General features: G+C 52.1%; 4 protein-coding genes across 4 annotated transcripts; 3 read left to right on the top strand and 1 right to left on the bottom strand.

The window, feature by feature from the left end:
* Positions 1-5001: 5001 nt before the first annotated feature.
* THITE_52693 (glycoside hydrolase family 18 protein) lies at positions 5002-6234 on the top strand (the record flags this gene model as incomplete). Its single annotated transcript, XM_003654649.1, has 2 exons — positions 5002-6123; positions 6181-6234. The coding sequence occupies 2 exons, from the start codon at positions 5002-5004 to the stop codon at positions 6232-6234; spliced, it is 1176 nt and encodes a 391-aa protein (XP_003654697.1).
* A 461-nt stretch (positions 6235-6695) lies between these two features.
* Positions 6696-7194, top strand: THITE_2117851 (uncharacterized protein). The gene has a single exon (XM_003654648.1). The coding sequence runs from the start codon at positions 6828-6830 to the stop codon at positions 7110-7112; it is 285 nt and encodes a 94-aa protein (XP_003654696.1). The 5' UTR covers positions 6696-6827; the 3' UTR covers positions 7113-7194.
* A 979-nt stretch (positions 7195-8173) lies between these two features.
* THITE_159967 (uncharacterized protein) lies at positions 8174-8668 on the bottom strand (the record flags this gene model as incomplete). The annotated part of the gene is made up of 2 exons (XM_003654647.1): positions 8174-8221; positions 8420-8668. 2 exons carry the CDS (start codon positions 8666-8668, stop codon positions 8174-8176), a joined length of 297 nt encoding a protein of 98 aa, XP_003654695.1.
* A 3271-nt stretch (positions 8669-11939) lies between these two features.
* Positions 11940-13311, top strand: THITE_117394 (uncharacterized protein; the record flags this gene model as incomplete). The annotated part of the gene is made up of 3 exons (XM_003654646.1): positions 11940-12036; positions 12138-12638; positions 13022-13311. The coding sequence occupies 3 exons, from the start codon at positions 11940-11942 to the stop codon at positions 13309-13311; spliced, it is 888 nt and encodes a 295-aa protein (XP_003654694.1).
* Positions 13312-20003: the final 6692 nt, after the last annotated feature.

Here is a 20003-nt window from a genome sequence, read left to right as displayed (position 1 = left end):
ACTATTATATTAACTAGCTAACTACTCTAAGAGAGCTATAGCTACACTCCTAACGAAGGAGCCTAAGGTCTCTAAAGTAGATATAGCTAATACTAACGCCTTTAAAGAGGGCACTACTTCCAAAGAGAGCACTATCTAGGAAGAGGGTAACGCCTCTAAAGTAGGCACCGCCCTTAATATAGACAACGCTCCTAACGTAGGTACCAACATTATAGCAATATTCAGCTACCAATATATTGTAAGAATATAGTAGTAGAGAGCTATAGGCAAATATATAGCGAGCTTCACTATAATATTAGCCGCTTTCTAAATAGGCTAGAGATACCCTCTAATCAACTTAGTAATCCTAGACTTAGGGTCAACTATTTATATCGCTAACTATCTAAATAGGTTTAAAAGGCCTCCTAAGTTGGCTACGCCTAATAACTATATCTAGGCAAGCGAGTACCCTATTCAAATTAAAGGATATAACGAGATAGATATTAAACTATAAAATAACAAAGGCATTATAATTCTTATACTATATAATATAGCTTACTACCTAACCTTTATATACAACATTATATCGTTAGAGTAGCTTAACCGACAAGGGATCTAGTAGGACAATAGGCTAGAGAGTACACCGAACTACCTACTTAGGTACTAAGACTATATACTCCTTAGATACACTATAAAGAAGCTCTAACAATATATCTTCAAATATATATCTAAAGACTATATGCCTATAACCTTTGTCGCTTAAACAAAGAGACTTAATCGCTAGGCTCACTATATAGAGAGCGTAGTAGATACTATAACTTAGTACCTACGCCTTAGCTATATAGGCCTAAAGGCCCTTAAACACTTTGCTAATTACTTATAAGGAGAGCGTATTAAAGGCGTACTAACATTTAAATATAACAGCTATAGCCTTAGCAAGTCGAAACGTAGGCCTAATTGTATTCCTAGACCATTGAACTATAGCCTAAGCGATAGGATCGCCCTAGATCTATACCCTTTTTAAAAAAGCTAATAGCGCTTTAAATATCTACTATTAGCGATAAATCGCTATTCAAATATAATATAGGACTACTATCTATATAATTACAAAGCACTAGGCATCTTAGTAGCTATTAAACACCTTGCTACACTACTTAAAAGGCAGTATTAGCTATATATCAAGGTCCTAGAGTATAACAACAAATTTATATAGGCAAGCGCTATTACTACCTAGGTAGAGAGACAAGGCATCTAAATAGAGCCTTCAACGTCTAATACGCCTATATAGAACAAAGGTACTAAACACTTAAGGGGTATAATCAAGGAGAAGGCTAGAACAATAGCTATCGGCGTATAGTTGCTAGAGCAACTATAGCTAGAGGTCACTAAAGCTATAGTATATCTTTATAATAGGACATTATCCTTGACAATAAAGTAGATAACGCTATTAGATTGCTTTTATACCTTCTTTGCTAAAAGAGATAGCTTAAGAGCTTTAGAGTATAAGCTATACCAAGGGTATTTAAAGGTCTATAGTTATAAGACATTTACTATAATAGATATTGCTAAGAAGAAAGAAAGGCGCTTTGAATAGTTCTAACTAAAAGCTTAGATTAGCTACTTTATAGAATATAATTCCTTAAATATCTACTATATCTAGAACCTAGCTACTAACCAAGTGGTATATATATATAATATAATCTTTGATAAAAAGTAGGTATACCTAGGCGATCTAAAGCTTATAGTATAAGACATTCCCTAGATAGACCTCGAAGGGCTAAAGTGCTAGCTTAATACTAGAGGCGCTAATAATGCTAATTAGCTAGATAATAGCGATCTTACGCCTAAGGCTAAGGAAGAGGATATAATAAAGGCGTTTAATACACCTTTAACAACCTTTAAAGAACTAGAAGAGAGCCTAGCTACTACCGAAGAAGTGTTAGATACTATTATAGTAAAAGGCGATACTATAAGCACCTTTCTAGAGTTCTAATATCTAACTTTTCTACCTACTCTACTAAGCGCCCTAATTATAGCTACCTTCCTAGGCTTATATTTGTCTAAAGCCTCTAAAGGAGTATTTTAACTATAGGAGGCCACCTTTAATATAAGAACGTTAGGCCCTAGAGCTATTGAACGTAGGTACTTAAGGAGGGTCCTCTATATAGAGGAAGAGAGAGAGAAACTTGCCTAAAAGAGTAAAAAGAAAGCTAAAAAGGTAGTTGGTACTATTAAAAAGGAAGATAGTGGTATTAAGAGGATCTCTTAAAAAGAAGTTGATCGCTTATAGTAAGAAGGTAAACTTAGATCTATCTATTAGTCGATACTCTTACCTATACCTCGATAGTATTCTAAACTTAAAGATTATCTACTAGGCTAGCTATTCTTAAAAGCTAAATGTAATTATTTTTAAAGCTACAAAGTAATAGGCTTCTAAGAAGAGATTTACTACTATAATAAGGAGGTCTAGGGCAAATAGATCTTAAATTATATATAGGTATATATCTATAAGTTCAATAAGAATAGGCACTTTATTAAATATAAAGCGAGGCTAGTAGTATATAGCGATCAATAAAAGAAGAGGTTTACTAAAGAGAACTATATAGCTATATTCGCTATATAATCCTTTAGAACAATGCTTACTACTATAGCGAGGTTTAACCTAGAACTAAAGCAGTTTAATATAGTCAACGCCTTTGTTAATATAAAGATCGATAAAGATATTTATATAGAGATACTATATAGCTATTATAGGCTAAGAACTATCTTAAAGCTAAAGAAGGTACTCTATAGCCTATAGAAGTCTCCTCTCCTCTAGTAACAAGAGCTAATAGCTACCTTAAGGAACCTAAGGTTCTAAGCTATACTGTAAAAGCCCTATATTATAATAAATAAGGGTATTATCATCTTCTTCTATATAGATAATATCGTCTTTATCTACTATAAGAAGGATTAATACTAAGCTAACGAAGTGATTAGCTAGCTATAAGAAAAGTATAAACTTATAGAAAGAGATAACCTCCTATAGTTTCTAGGTATAGAGATTTATTATAATTATAAAAGACGTTTAATTTAGCTTAGCTAGATAGTATATATTAAGAAGATTATAAGATTAGCCTAGGAAGAAGAAGAGCTAAAGACTCTAATAGCTAAAGGCGAATTACTCCTATACAATAATATTACTAGCTATAGCTCTGTTAGGCTCTATTAAAGGAAGGTTAGCTTAATCCTATATACTACCGTTAATATACGCCTAGACATTGCCTTTATAGCCTCTAAGCTTATATAGTTTAATTAGAACCTAGGACCTAAATATTACTATATAGCTGATCGAGTACTATAATACCTTTATTAAACGAGGTTCTAGGCCCTCTAGCTAGAAGGAGAAGATATTCTAATTGTAGCTAGTGATACTAGCTTCGCTAACAATAGTATCGATTATAAGAGCTTATAAGATTATACTATTATCCTATTTAGAGGGCTAATTACCTAGTGAGCTAATAAGTAGAATATAATAACTATATCGACTATAGAAATAGAGTTATTAGCATTTATATAGGCAGTGAAAGAAGGTATATTCCTATAACGCCTATTAAAGGTACTAGAGATCTATCTAGATAATAAGATCCTATCGATCTAATATAATAATAAATAGACGATCTAGCTAATCAACGCTAAAATACCTATACTATAGACGAAACTGAAATATATTGACATTTATAACTATTAGTTATATTAAAAAGCTTAGAACAAGAGGGTTAATATAGATTATATACCTTTAAACTAGATGTTAGCTAATAGCTTAACAAAGGCGCTAGAACCAAAGCCCTATAGGAAGTTTATAGAAATACTTAATCTAACGGATATCTAAGCCCTTATTAAGATCTACGCCTACTAGGTAGTATAGAAGGAAGAGATATAGGGCTAGAAGAAGGCTCTAGCTAAATAGAGGGTTTAGTTTAAGGTATAATATATAGGATTAAGAACAGTAGGTATATAAAACTTAGTAGATCAGAGCGATAGCAGAAGGACCTTAACACTATAGAATTGCTAGATTAGGAAGGACGTAGTGTTGGGAATAGCTTTATAGATTATTGGATTTAGTAGGCTAGAGCTAGAGGCTCAATCTAGGGGGGTGTGTCAGAACTAGCCTGGCCCAGGGCACTGGGCTAGCCTACCGAGATTAGGATCCATCGGCTTGATGCCCAACCTGGAACTGCCGCCTAAGACTGGGCTCCTAATTAGGAGAACTCTCCTACAACACAACATCTTCAACACCACGATTGCTCCCAGTTGTATATATCACTTGTATTGTGATAGCTTCATCCTCCTAAGCCTGCGCAGCGGTTCCAACAATCTCCTCCCACCGCTGCTTGACGTCGTCCAACCGAAGTCGCCCCCGGCTGAGAGGTTACGATCCTGAGGGGACACGCTCACAGTTGAATAATACTCGTCGTCGATAGCTCTAAAGCGTTGCAGCCAGCCGGCCCTCATCCGCTCAAACTCATGACCGTTGAAACCCTTCAAGTCGGGATGATCACTATCCCAGCTGGCATCACGATGCAGCTTATGGGACGAGCGCCAGTGGTTGCTCTGCCCCCGTAAGCCATCCATGCCCTACTCCAAGCTTGGGAACTGGCGACAGATGGCCAGGAAGACGGCGTCATCGTCAAGCGGTACAGTCACTCCAGTCCCGGAGCGTAAGCCAGCTTCCCACTCGCTGGCCAAGGAGGACGCATTGTTGACAGAATCAGTTAGACGCCAACCGTTACGATGACAACGGTGTCGATGAATGTGGTCGGCATCACTTCCGTTTGGCCAGAAGTCGAGTGCTACGCAGCGGAAGGGAAGGCGTGACCAGCAGACGTGCATGCGAGTTCGTCGTTGCCCGTTTCCACGTGCATCTGACTCCATCGCACAACCTGGAGTCTCCGTTCGACCACGCGTCGTCACCGAAGACCCTCTACTCCAGCCTCTATCCTCTCCTTTGCTGTAATACTACTTAATTTCTGTATCGTTAGCATGCACTCCACGCTCTTCACTCTAGCTCTCTTCTGGGCAGTTGTCTGCGCCATCCCTTTCCGGCGGCGCCTGCTGTCGAGGGCCGACGAGAGCTCCGAGATCCCCCGGCTGGTCATCTACTACCAGACGACGCACGACTCCTCCGGGCGCCCCATCTCCGTGCTCCCGCTCATCACCGAGCAGCAAATCGCGCTGACCCATCTGATCGTCGCCGCGTTCCACGTCCACGCGAATGGCACGATCCACCTTAACGACTACCCGCCGGAGCAGCCCCTGTTCGACACGCTTTGGAACGAGACCCGCATCCTGCAAGCCGCCGGCGTCAAAGTCCTCGGCATGGTCGGCGGCGCCGCACCAGGCTCCTTCACAGCGGCTACGCTCGACGCCGATGCCGACGCCATCACCACCGCCACCACCACGCCCGGGAACCGCACCAGCACCGCAACCTCCCCCACCGCCGCGTTCGAAGCCGCCTACGCGCTCCTCCACAACGCCATCACGACCCACAAGCTCGACGGGATCGACCTCGACGTGGAGCAGGCGATGTCGCAGGCGGGCATCACGCGGCTAGTGCGGCGGCTGCGGGCGGACTTTGGGGCGGAGTTCGTGATCACGCTGGCGCCGGTGGCCAGCGCGCTGCAGGGGCGCGGGGCCCCCGGGCGCAACCTGAGCGGGTTCAGCTACGCGGCGCTGGAGCGAGAGGCGGGGGACGCGATCGCGTTCTACAACACGCAGTTCTACAGCTCGTTCGGCGACCTGGCGGCGCCGGCCGACTTCGAGCGCATCGTGGCCGCGGGCTGGGACCCGCGGCGCGTCGTGCTGGGCCAGCTGACCAGTCCGGTGCACGGCACAGGGTTCGTGCCGCACGCGAGGCTGGCGGAGGTGGTCGCTGGGCTGAGGAAGAGGTATGGCGAGATTGGGGGCATCATGGGCTGGGAGTACTTCAATGGCGTGCCGGGCGGGGCGAGGGAGCCGTGGAGATGGGCGCAGGCCATGACGGCGATTCTGAGGCCTGGCGGCGCGCTGAAGTTGAGGATCACGAGGGAGATGGCGGAGGGGCTGAACCGGACGTGGGTGAGCAGCGCCATGGCGGCGGCAGCGGCGGTGGGTGGTGGTGGTGATGTGGAAGAGGATGATGGTGGTGGTGCGAGACGGAGACCAACACCGGGGACTCCCGAGCGGAGGGTTCGACTGACGCCGAATGTGGACTACATGGCCATGGTCAATGCGTGAACTGATCCTACCTGGTACCTACACGAGATAATGCTGATAGTAATATCCTCTTTTATGGATTGGTGGGCGCCTTTTACACTATTTCTTGTCGGGCTGTCGTGCGGTTTGCGAAAAATAATCGATGGGGTGACCAGTGCAAAGAATAACTGCCGAGAAAGTTTAACCCCACCTTCTTGTTGCGACCTGAATCGCTGAGTCAAAGATGCGAGCTGAGCACCGCTGAGCACCGCCACCTGGCAACTGCCAATTTTGCTGTCAGCTGTTGACGGGTTGAGTTACCGCTCCGCAATCGGGCAATTCCAAAAGTTCTGCGCCCTGGTCAGGTGCCCACCTTACTGTGGTAAGCAGTGGGCGCCAATAACTTACCTTTTCTAGCAAGTTCTAACAGGCCCCACCCACGGCGCTAAGCAGTTCGTGTCGTCCGTAAAGGCTGGAAGAGGTGCAGCCCCACTTCTCCACGGGCCAGCCAACGACAGTAATTTCCCACCCCGACCTCATCGTCGACGGCGCGCGTTCGCAGTACGACGGCGAACGTTGATCGAAATCCCCAGTTCTTCAACCAAGTAGCTGTGCGGGCTATCCATCTGGCACCAATGGGTCGGCCGCCCGGAAGCGTGGGCCGGCCGCAGCTGAAGGTGGAGGACCTGCTGCGGATCCAGACGCTGTCGCGCGACGCGCGCATGGGGCCGACGCAGATCTCCAAGATCACCGGCTACTCGCTGCACCAGATCAAGTACGCGCTCAAGAAGAAGACCCCGACCGTCGGCGTCCGCTCGGGCCGGCCCAGGAAGGGCGAGGCGCCCAAGAAGAAGCAGAACGCCGAGCCCGCGAGCGTGCCCGCCGGCCGGCAGGACACCGTCATGGGCGAAGCCAAGTGAGTGATCTTTCCGTCTCATGCCGTCTCATGCCATGCCGTCTCATGCCATCTCATGCCGTCTCATGCCATCTCATGCCGTCTCATGCCGCAGCGTTGCTTGTTGTTGCTAGTTGGCAAAACTCTTCATTCCGGCATGACGTGCAGGCCTCGTGCTCATCACTGACTCGTCGTCCCACAGGTCGCCGGTTCAGCAAACTGGACAATTGGAACAGGTTGGGCAATCCGAGCAGGCTGGGGAAGCGAGCGCGTTGGGTCCAAATGAGCCAGTTACTGCGCCTGAGCCTGAGCCTGGGCAGCGATTGGGAGAGCCTGTCGATGTTGAACAACGACTTGTCGAGCAACTGGGGTCGGGACAGCCACCGCCGGATTATCAACCGGAGATGGCGTCTCAGCAGTGAGATGGGTGTTGAGGGCGCGGCCCTGGTCATGCCCGCGCCGCTCCGACAGGGTCACTTTACGTTCGTGGGTGGTGGAGGAAGGGAGTGAGCGCGAACCCTTCGAGAGGGATCCTTGGACCCGAGAACAGAAGATGGGAACGGGCATTGCGATATGGGTGAAGAGAGTGCGAGTTCTGTTGAGCGCCAGCCGAGTCTTCAGCTCTGTTCAACTAGCACCGCAAACCGGACAAAGGCCGCCGAGGTCCGCCAACGGACCACGTAGGAAGGAGGCAAGGCGAAATCGCAAGTTCAAAGTTACACCGCTTACAGCTTTAGGGCAACAAGCGGCATGCAACTGCTGTCATTCACCGCCATGACATGCAAGCGAGCCATCCGGTCCCATCACGTATATATTCTGCGGTACGGTCTCAGGGCGAGGACACAATAGCAAGCGTCCTCTGGGACGAATCACCCTCAATGCCAAACAGCCAGCAACTGATCGAATCATGCAAGAATCCAGTTTTGATTCTCGGAAGTGCGTAAGGAGCTTGCCACAGGCAGAGACAGATAACCCCAACTGCCTTGAAGCGCCGCCAAAGAAAAACACACTGTTTTTCAATCCCCGGCCGGGTTCCTGATTCCTCGCCAGCTATGCCGAGCCGAGCGTCCTTCCTTCCACGCTTGCTTAGCGCAGGAAGACGCAGTTGAGCAGGTTGATATCGATCAGCGTGCCCTGTCACCCCCATACACACGCACACACACAAACAGCTTGTCAGCCTTGCCAAGGACACGACGTTGAATTGTAATATCAAAGACAGCACCGGATGGGGTATTATTGCTGTTGGTGGCGCGGGGAAGTTGTGGTGGGTGGGAGAACGGAAGAAGGTGGGAAGTGCAGAGGGGAAGAAGGGCAGAAGGGGGGACCACCCACCGGCGCATCGTTGGTCGAGCAGCAGTACGTCGAGCCGGCGCAGTTGCTGCCCAGCAGGGACACGAGGCAGCCGAGAATGCCGTTGCAGCAGACGGCCTGCTGGTGGTTGTCGCAGCCGGAGCTGCCGCTGCCGCTGCCGCCGTCGGTGCGGGCGGTGACCGCGTTGGCCTTGGCGTTGTCGGCCGTCGGGAGGGCCGCGGCGGTCATGGCGAGGGTCGCCAGGGCGGGGAGGAGGTTGGTGAGCTGCATTTTGCTGGGTGGTGTGGGTGTGGATTGATTGCTGGTCTTTGGATGGTTGGCTGTTATTTGTTGGCTTGCTGGTTGGGTGCGTGTGTGCTGTCAGAACATAACCGCACTGAGCTAAGTCCCAATAACAACAAATGGGGCAACCAAAGTTTTTAGCTCAGTGGTCCAACATGTGCTCTGTTTGAGGTCGAGTCTGGACAGAGTGGTGGGAGAGGATAAGGGCTTTATAGCCTTCTCTGTGTCTCCAGAACCATGGATCATCTCGTAACGAGTTGCCAACTTGGACGACGAGTCTCTGCAGCCAGGCACGAGCGCCGATGGTTTCGGGATAGGCTGCAGCCGTCTGCTCCTCGGCTTTGGTTTGCCAATCTTGATGCCTCATCTTCCTCGTTTTCCCTGTAAAGCTCCCTGATTCATCACATCCTCTTTCCCCTTCCGTTCGACATGATGCTGTGCAACCGCAGAGGCACGGAAAGCGGCAGCAATAGCCTGGCCGGCTGGGACCGACTAATAATGTTCACCCATGTCTCCAGTTGGTGTGGCTGGTACACTGCGGTTGTGTCTTTTGCTGCCGTTATTTTACTCAGTGGACGGGGTTGGGCGTCTAAACAGAGACCGGGGCCCGGGTAGGAGGGATGCTATGTTGGTGGCTCTTTGTGAAGATACATCAAGACTCAACACTATTGCTCATGCATGGTCAATCTTGCGCGTGTTGGGTTAAGACTAAGCAATATCGGTGTAAGCCCACCAGTACATGGCTACCTTAGGTCACCAAGCCCAACTGCTGATTCCAGGGCAGATCTCCTGCAAAGCACGATCCTGGAGATGATTCTGTCCCAGTGGGATCCGGCCCTTACGTTGGGATGCTGGGGGGAGAGGCATCATCCGCTGCTGCAGGCTGTCGCATGTGTCTCACCAGGAGGAAGGCTCCGCTGGGAGATGGTCCAAGCCTGGTCTGAAAGACACGAAGTAAGTACATTAGATATTATTCCGTTCCTACCTAAACATCCGTGTGCAGGCACAAGGGTAACATTGTTATGGTGTAATTTTGTGTTGACAGTATCCGTACTTGTCTCTGATAGCCGAAAACCCGAGGACATCTTATTCTCGGAAGAACCATCGGCGAGGGATCGAACGATCGTCGGGGCTCTGCAGCCGACGCCGGTCTGCCGCTGGTCCACGACTGCCCCAGAGCCAGCTGAATCAATAAAGCCACACACTGCTTGCTCCGACCCGCATATATGCTACGGATCCGGGGATGCTTTCACGATATGCGAGTCGGGGACTCTATGCGGGAAGCCCGCCCCCTCTGCTTCTAAAGTTGCGTTGCCCCGCATCAATGCCCCTTTTCTGCCACGGGAAGGGTCGCGGGTTGTCAACCATCGTCTACATGCCGAGAGCATAACATGTACTTATCCCTGTTCAGGGGATTCAGCACCTGCGAGTTGTCGGCGGCTAGCGGCTGCTTTTCCCGGCCACAGCTGAAGCGGCTGGTAACCCTTTGGCGCGCGCCGCTGCTTGGTTTCCGGCATGCTGGGGCGAATGAAGCTGTCCAAGTCACACAGATGCTGCGGGGAAGCGATAGATCAATTCTATTAGCGGTATGGCTTACAGCGCTGTCCAGTATGTCTCATGCATTCCACAACAGAGTTGCGGTTACCTGCTTGTTTCCCATCAACCGAGAACCACGTATGCGGAAAATGTCTGCATGTCTTCCTGTCGCGGAAATGATTAGCAGCCATTCAAGCCAACGAGCTCAGCTTTTGGTTCCTGTTTAGACCGACGCACGGCTTCGTTCTCAGCTGAGAGCCGGGATGTGAGAGTTCGTTTGGCTTGCCAAAGCCCGACGGATTGCAGAGTAGGGAGGATTGCAACACGGTAAGGGCAGTTGTTGTCATCTTGTTTGTTCATCTTCACTCTCCTGCGGTATGGAATCGCCAGAACGGAGAACCGGGTCCCGTTGACGGAACCTGCCTGCCAAGATGTTGGACTTACCAAGGGCCAGCCACAGCTCCCTGGCCACACGCCTCATCTTCCCAAGGAACCAATGGAAGCCTTCTGGCCCTTTTGGATGGAGAATGCCTCCACTCCTCCTTAACCTTACCGTGATGAGTGACGAGATGAACCCGGTGCCTGCACCAACAGCATGAGGCATTCCATGAACCCAGCTCCGCCCAGTCATGAACCTCGGTATGGGCAGGCATTCGGGTGCTAGTTGTTCCTTTCCACTGCGCCACCCAAATCCCCAACGTGATGGCCGTACTGATTACGCTGTTATATATCAGTGGTCAGTAGTCTTGGAAGTTCTCCAGCAGGCGCCAGACATTTGGTGGTCAACCGGAGCTCAGAGATCAGCGAAAACTTGCAGGCTCGGCAGAAGGACGTCCGGCAGCTCACGACCATAGCCCAACGCTGGATGTGAGAGACGGCGACCCGCGGCGGTCTTGGTCTAGAGGATGTATGCTCGACGTCAAATTGGTTGCTATTCGCAGTAGTCCTGGGGCCAGGTTTCAAGAGGATCCCGGCTGCCTGGTGTCGTGTCTCACTGCGCCACGGTGAACCTGGGCTGTTTGATTCCAAGAAAATAATGAGGCCAGAGATCTTCGCGAAAATTAATGCAATGTCGGGCGGGGTGGAACCTGGAGGTTTGAGTTCTTCGCCCAAAGCACCCCAGACCCCTCATATTCTGGCCTGCCCTCCCTCCACTTGCTTTCAGGCGTTGTACACTGCGATTCCGATTGTTTCAAGAAAACAAGCTCAAGTCCACAACCGTCTCCACTCTCCCCATGGCGTATCGCCCGAGTTTTGTAACGTGTGGCTGAACCCCTCGTTTCGAATGTTCGGTGGCAACACCATCCGAGCGCTCAAGACTCAAGCGCACAGGGAGCATCCCGTTTCAACTGTGACTTTCCATCTCAACGTCAAACAACATGGGATGTTTGGACTGACATGCTGTCCCAGCTCCTTGGAATTGAGACGTCCCGGCACTTCAGCTGAGGCTCAACCTCGCCACTCCCATTCTGAGCTTCGATGTTCAGCGCGTCAGCCGGTAACGTAGTTAAAGACGGCCATCCCGTTCCCGCTCTAGCCTCGATAGCTGTCACTGTTTCATCAAGGCAATTCATTCATTCTTCCACTTTGTTTATCCACCAACAAGACAGCATCGACTGCTACACTTTCGCTTCTAGCCATCACTTTTCGCTCTTCTAAACCAACCACACACCGCTGGCTCGGCAACCAACCAATCGAACCAAAACCAAGAAAAACCATCACAATGCATTTCACCAAGTCCTTCCTCACCGCCGTCGCCCCCCTCCTCCTTTTGGGGGGTTCAGCCTTGGCAGAGCAGCAGCATAAGGGCGGCGTAGCAGGTAGACACCACCAACCCTTCTTCCCGTCTCGACCCCCCCCCCCCCCCCCCCCTGTATCTGGACAACAGCGCGTCAGTCAACTGACCACTCGTCCAAAACAGCCACCACCCTCGCGACATCCGTCGTACCCGCGCGCGACCTCACCGCCACGGGCGCCGCGCACGCGGCCGCCAATACCGGCAGCGGCGCCGCCGTGGATGCCACCTCCGTCGATGTCGCCGCCGCCGACGACGCGGACGAGGAGGGGCTGCAGGAGCGCTCGTACTTGCGGGTCAAGAGGCAGGGGAAGGGAAAGGGCAAGGGGAAAGGAAAGGGTAAGGGCAAGGGGAAGGGCAAGGGCAAGGGCAAGGGCAAGGGAACGGCTGCTGGCGCTGCTAGTGCCAGTGCTGCTGCCGCGGGGGCCGCTGCTACTGCCGGCACTGGTGCCGGCACTGGTACCGGCGCGGCTGGCGCGGCTGGCACGGCTGCGGGTGCTGGCGCCGGTGCTAACGCCGGCACGGGCACTGGGACGGGCACTGGGACGGGTGCGGGCGCCGGGACTGGTACTGGTACCGGTGCGGCTGCTGGGTCGGGTGCGGGCGCCGGGACTGGTACTGGCACTGGTGCGGCTGCTGGGACGACGGATGGGACTTCGGCTTGAGCAGTGGGCGGACCAGCTTTGGACGCTACAAGGGAGAGCTCGCAAGCAGATTCCGTGATGTGCGTGGGAATGCTTGCGTGACTCCAGTACTGCTTGCGGATGAGCAAGTCAAGCGCAGCGAGTCAAGGTTTAGACAGATCGTTGCGATCCCAAGTCGGGAAAAGGGCCGGCCCTGCGTAGTTTTTCCGTTTAACTACGGAAAATACACTCGTTCATGTTCCTCTGCCGTGAGGAAGCGCCCAACGCCGTAACTGCACCAGCTGAGTAAAGATTGCCAAGTCTCCGCGTGGCGTCGGGCATCTTCACTTCGGAACGGACGGGCCCACGCCACGGACATCCGTGCAGGCCAACAACGAGAGGAGGATATTTCGAACTGGGGGCATGTTGTCGGCATCTTTGCCCCTGGCGTCGGGATTGTGAGTCCGTACAACTCGAGTGACCACGCAAATGCGCGGTTGAGCGGCACCAGCATGGCTGCGCCCCATGTTGCCGGCTTGGCTGCTTACTTCATTGCGCGCGAGGGCCTCTCGGGGAGTGCGGCCGTGTCGAAGCGGATACTGGATGCCGCTGCCCACGGAGCCGTGGAGAGGAAAGGGGGTGCAGATCGGATTGTGTACAACGCGGGCGGATTCTAATCAGGGGCAGTAAACCTTAAAGGGGCAAATTAACATAGTACAGTGCCGTTCGGTTCACCTAATGACTTTATTGATGTGTCTACAGCTACATAGATTCCTGAATCTGGCGTAGAATCCTACCTAGACTGATCTAATGGTACGCAGGCTGGACCTGGCGTCGCAACATCGGATATTTGGGTCGGGGTTTGTCAGTATTACTGAGCATCTGTTGAAAGGCTTTGATAATGAATTCCATCGATATTGTCTCAGAAGCACATTTAGATCCCAAAAGCCAGGACATGGAGTGGTGAGGTGCGTGGAACTCATCTCTTCCAGCAAGAATCCCCGCTTCGACAGTTCCGGGCACGCCGCTCCATCTCTCTTGCTTCATCACCCACTGTTCTCGACTACCTCCACTTCCTGGAGTTGTGAAAGCCTTCCCTACTACCCCCGACTGCTCGTTGCTCTGCCTCTTGATCTCCATCTCCGCAATCACGATCACAAACAGCTCGGTAAACTGCAGCGCGCTCAACCCAGCCCCACGCGCATCAAGCCTCCCCTCAATCCGCTCGTAGCTTCCCCAACCGCCTTTGGCCCATGCCAAGAAGGCGGCCAGCTAAGAAGCAGTATGTCTCTGGATGGGCACGATAACACATGTCAGGTCTGGACAGTTTGATCTCGAAAACCCAACGTGGTACAGAGCGCAAAATGCCTAGAAAACTATGGTCAGCATGGGGATGACGAAGAGCACTAGGTGTGGCGGCGACGACAGAATGCGAGGGAGGCAGTGACATGCTGCGGTCCAGCTTTCCGAGGGCGAAGAGTCCGAGCTGTGCCACGGCACACTGCGAAACTGGAGTGAGAGTGCATCCGCCGAATATATAGGATGATGAGATGAATCGGCATCACTTCTTGGGTTCCAACTCCCATCCTATCCCATCTAGGACCTTGGATTCGACCTTTTCAGTCCTGGTCATCTTCAGAGGATCTGCAACACTACTCACATTCCAAGTTGCCGACAGACCTCAAAGCCCTGTATCTACTGGGTTAGCGAACCTCGGACCTCAACAAACACGAATCAGCATGGCACTCTACCTTCTTCTTCCCCTTCTCGCTGCGGTCGCCCCAGCAGTTGCCCAATTCGCGACAACCACCTCGGCGTCCGACGTCACCAGCCTTTTTGTCATGGATCCTCCCTCAGCAACTGAGAGCTTATCCATCTCGGCCTCCATCATACGCGTCGTGCCTTCGCTATCCCAGACAGAATATTGGATCAAATGCGCCCTGCCCAGTCAGGATGCGGCACACTTCGGCCAGCCACTGGACGCCCCGTGCAACTACATCGACGGCGCGAGCGTCACCATCAACCCGACAGCGATGATGTTGACCGTCCATCAGCGGGTCTCGCAAATCGTGGACGGCCGACAGACCGGTGGCCAGCCCTCTGTAACCAAGGAGACCTTCGTCACGGTGTAAGAAAACACCAGCCCCCCGTCCTCACCACTAACACACGCACACACATACACCACACAACTGACTGACTGACTGGCTGGCTGACTAACCAACTATCCGTATTTGAACCGCAACAGGCACGCAACCGCCTCCTGCCAGATCGACGGCACCAAGTCGGCGAGCTGCACAGGCCAGATGACCAGCACGCCAACCGTGCTCACCCACTCCGGCACAAGCACATGGGGCACCGCCAGCACGACCGTGACGGAAACCATCTCGACCGTGTTCGCCGACGTTACCGCTCACAGCGTCCCGGTGAGCATCACGGCTGGGCTGGAGAACCTGCTTGCTAGCACCACCACCTCGTCGGTAACGACGAGCAGGTCGAGTGGCAGCGGAGCGCGGCCGACGGGACAGGCCCAGGCGGCTGTGCTGGCTGGGGTGGCGGCGTTGGTGGGAGGAGGCGTGGCGCTGGCGTAGTGTAGTGTATACTAGTGTACTGTGTAGGGGGGGATGGGGGGAAACGGGCCGGGGGGCGTTTCTTGCGTTATTATCCGCGCAGCTGGGCTGTGGTTCGCGAAATTAAGGGATCGCGCGGCTGAATAGGCAATTAACTATTCGTGTCGTCTTGAAAGAATTCCTCCGTGGTGCAGGATTGCCACTGTGTGAATATTTCTCGACAATCATGGCATGCGTCGCAGGATCCTGCTCACCAGCTAGTTGGTCGCTGTGTCCAATATTGAACCGACCCCGACGTCATTTGGCCGAAACCGCATTCTCCGTAAGCTTGTCAGCGAGGTGCGTGGCATCCGCTCAGCTCGACCTCAGGACTCCCAACATCCGACACGACTGCTGTGCAAGAGGCAAGACAATGGCAGATTTGTCCTGAGGTGGGACGTGCTTTGTTGCGGTTGAAAATTTGTCTTCGACAACCTAATCCCGCCTGATCGATCGAGCTGCATCCACATGAGATCCTCTTCACTGATGTATGGCGTCAGAAGAGCGACCGGGACGGATGATCAATGGCTGATCGTCTGATGGCACAGAACGGCCGCGGTGTGACGTTTCTCTTCCGAGGTTGCGGAACTGACATGGCTCTGCCATCCTCAAGCCTTTCCCTATTTACACTAGGTAGATTAGTTCTCCTTATCCTTGCTTCACAGTAGTGTAGTGACCATCCTTCTGAGGGTGCGGTGATGGCACCGTCGCTGCCATGTCCCTGGCCCAGCGATCGCCGGCTGGACCTCGTTGTGGATGACGAAGGGCTGTCTCAACGGGATACTCTACCGATACGAGCCTACGTTGAGGAGTATGCTAAGTTTCTGACCGCACCGCTACACAGCGCAAGCCCCTCGTAGCTTCAGCATGCCGCATTCAATCAGGATGACTTCAGGCTGCCGCCGCACAAGCGACGCAGCGTGCGGGTGATTACGCTGCCGGGCGAAACGGCTGTGTGGTGACGACGGCGAGCACAATGGGGCAGGGTGGCTGGGAGAGCACGTTCTGGGACGGCGGCGACGCGGATTGTTTTGCGGCCCGAAAAGTTGCTTCGAGGCGGAGTGAGCGGCGCCGCCGTTCTGGGGCATTTTTGAGGGTCAAGGGCCCGGGACACCGAGAGCCTGGCGCAGACGGGGCGCTGGGTGGAGCTCACGTTTGTAAGCGGAGAGTTTGTTTGGGTGGGGAGGGCAGGGGCATTGCGGTGGTGGACATGGGGATGATTTTTTGCTCTTCCCTGCTTTTGCTTCCCTGTCCTTAATGGGGCGTTTATTTGGCAGGGACACGGTGATCAGAGGATCCGAGTCAAGGTTTGGCATGCGGATGGATGGATGATCGCCTGGCTGACTTGCGCAATGCAGCTCATGAAACGGCGTCATCTGGTCACACTGATCGATCTGATGGAGCCCGCCGAAGATCCATCACCCGGACTTCTTGGAGGTGCGTAACTTTGGGTGAGGGTCGAGAAAAGATGAGAGGAATGTTGTGGCCGCTATCATTCAATTTAGAGAATCAAAGATTTGTGCTTTTCGCACTTGCCGGTGTGGCCACGGTCTCGAGTAGGAGGCATGATGTGAGGGGACGGGACTTTTGAGATAATGTGAAGAGTTTGTTTTGACGGGCTGTCTCGCTTCCTCCAGGAATCCCATTTTGCGACGGAATCGGCCCCGGCCGCCGGGGGGGGGGGGGGGTGTTGGCGGCCCCCTGCGAACAGCAGAATCCCTCCCCTTCAACTCAACGATGTAGTGTAGTGTATCCTGCCATTTTGGCTGATATGCTGGCCCTCTGGCGTTGGCCCTTTGCGGAAGGTGCCGAAGTGGACAGTCGTGGACGAGAGCCTCAAGGCGGGAATGTGGGGTCACCTCGAGGCCCTGAGTCGGGGTATTCTCTCTCGACGGTCACCCTCGTGCTGATCCGGTGTTTCGAGTCTCGAACCACATGAGCCAGCCGGCCGGGTTAGCCTGGCAAGCCACACGTTTCCCGAGCCGCGGCGTCGGTCAACTCGGCAGGAAAGGAGCGGGCGATGAGCACCCCCTTTTACTGAAATTGCACATCCCCGCTCCACCACAAGCATTATCCTGGTGGTGAGCCGAATGTGGGGACCCTACATTCTGTGGGCCGAGTTCTGTCCGAATCCGACGTCAGCGGCCCGCTTGGATGCTTGCTTGAGCGCTGTCGAAGCACTTGGCTTGACGACGGACTGTGATCCGGCGCCTTCTTCGTGGACACATGCCCGAGCACGAGAGTCGAGCGAAGGAATTTGAGCTTCGCCTCCGACTTCACTCGCTAAGCGTTAGTGATGCACATTTAAGCATCTCTGGGGCGAATGTACCGAGGTCACAGTTCAAGCTGAGCCTTGGATAATATCGGGGGATGCCCGGCGGCCAATAATATCCTGTGCTGTCTGCCGCAGGCGGCGAGGGTTGTGGGAAGGCGAAAAGTCAAAGAAAAGGGAAGCAAGTATGAGGAGTGTGCCGCCTACGAGAAACTTGGCCGGCGAGAGTTTGCTCTGGAGCCATAACATGGGAATCAAGACCTTGAGGGCTAGTAACGCAGTCTTGATTAGCAACTCGGCGACCCTCTTAAAAAAACAAAACAGATTTCTTAGAAATACGACACCCTGCAGCGGTCCGTGCGCCCCCACCAACACCTCCCGACGAGCGTCACCGCAACCCCAAGCTCACATGTCCCCAAAGGAATCGCTACAAATTGACGACGTTGCGAGTGTGATGTGATTGAAGAGGCCGGTAAGTATACAAAAAAAAAAAAAAAAAAAAAAAAAAAAAAAAAAAAAAAAAAAAAAAACGACCTGCCAAAAAAGCTTGAAAATATAGGTCACATGACATTGGTCTTATCGATAAGATAGCTTATCGATAAGCTATCTTATCGATAAGTATAGTACTTTGCAAATGCCTTCTTCTTTTGGTGAGCAACGTGTCAGTTAACCGTTTGGATCCTTTGAACCTTCGGGTCTCTCATCAATTCCAGGTTCCTATCGCGATTCCTGTAGCAACACGTTAGCTGGGGGGTGTGGTGGTGCTCGTTGGGAGGTGTTGGTGGGGGCGCACGGACCGCTGCAGGGTGTGTCGTATTTCTAAGAAATCTGTTTTGTTTTTTTAAGGGGGTCGGCAACTCGGTCATCGAAAGCGGCTGGGGCTGTGTCTCATCCATCTCTGGTGCGACAGGAGGTCATGCAGTTGATGGAAGGTGAAAATTCAGGGAAGCGGCCAACGTACGCCCGTCACCCACATGCCTTCCCAGCTTGTATAGACAAACAGCAAGACCACAATTGATCTTCGAGATAGGCCTAGCATTGTCCTTCTGATCCTTAGCATTGTGTGTCTACCGCGTAGTTTCTTTGTTCGCCGCCCGCCGTAACCCCAGCGGGCGTCCCACGTGTGGACTGCAATTAGCTATGTCTCTTTACAGCAGCGAAGCAAAGGCGGAGAGCATGGGAGCAAGGCTTAGCGACAGTGATAAGACCGTCTCTGCGTATGTACCTCCGTCCACTAGCAATCCAGCTATAATCCGCACCGTAAGCAGTCTCGGTGTTTGGAGATGATCAAGGAGTTTTGCGTGACGCCTCAGTCCAAGCCACGCGCCAACGAAAGAGCACGTGTATTCCTCAACAGGCGGCATGAATTCGTCCTCGGTGGGAACAGGACTGGGATGCCACGCCGTCGAGCTTTAGTGTAGTGCATTCCGCAGTGAAGTTAAAATGAGCGCAAAAAAAGCAGGGGCTGGTAATTGGCAGTTCAGTTAGCCTGCTTTTTCTTCGGGGGGCCCGTTCCGTTCATGTTGGCATCCCCCCTGCCTCTCCGCAGACGGCACACATGTAGTAGTGTATACAGACACAGTACACACTGCACAGTCTGTGCGTGTTCGCATCCGACATGTTGCGGTCCAGGACCCTCGAGAAGTCGCGTCGATCCGATCGTAGGGCTGCGGCCGTCTTTGGTTGATGCGCCGCTGATCCGACAAGCAAACTTTCGTTGACAGAGCAGTCGGGAACTCCACCTCACCGCTGTTTAACCCCCTGGGAGCGGAGTGCATGCCCATTGAGCCCTTGTTCAGTAAAGCATCCCGGTGCTTATCATCCTGCTCGCAACTGAACCTGGAAGGGGTATGAGGTGGAACTCCAAGCGGAATTGCGCGTGGGGGGCAGTGATATGCACGGGAACCCCTGCCCACGTACACAAACATGCTAGATCTTAAAGAGGTCCCGCCAAGACTAATTTCGGCCAATTGTCGGCAATATTTTTACAGCGTCAGTACCCCGCTAAGATCGCCAAGGGGTTTGCACTATCGCCACGGGTTAGCTACGGGTTAGTTCGCCAGGGGTACAGGGGGCGGCGTCAGCCCCTCGCTAGTTAGGGTTCGGGTTAATGGTTAGGATTCGGGTTAAGGTTAGGGTACGGGTTAACTTCGTTTCCTTTTTTTTCGATTTGGTTGAGGTTTCGCGAAGTTGTTGCTACGAGTCTTTGCAATTCTTCGTTGTTGATATTGCTTGAAGTCGTAGCGACCCCGCTCACCTTGTGGCGATTTGTAAATACTTGTAAGCGGTAGGTTCCGAAATTAGTCTTGGCAGGACCTCTTTAAGGATAACCTATAAACATAGCGCTAAAAGCAGCAACCCTGGCGTATGCCCAGGAAATCACTATCCACGAGGCTGAGCCGCTGGCTGCAACCCCGCGTTGGCACAGAACAACTTCCGGAGTATAAACCAGTCAGTCAACAACCATGATGATCAAAAGGTTCATTGTCAA

Source organism: Thermothielavioides terrestris, chromosome 3, assembly GCF_000226115.1.
Source record: "Thermothielavioides terrestris NRRL 8126 chromosome 3, complete sequence".
Taxonomy (NCBI): domain Eukaryota; kingdom Fungi; phylum Ascomycota; class Sordariomycetes; order Sordariales; family Chaetomiaceae; genus Thermothielavioides; species Thermothielavioides terrestris.
The sequence above is the reverse complement of the archived record's forward strand: the minus strand, read 5'-3'. Positions and strand labels throughout refer to the sequence as shown.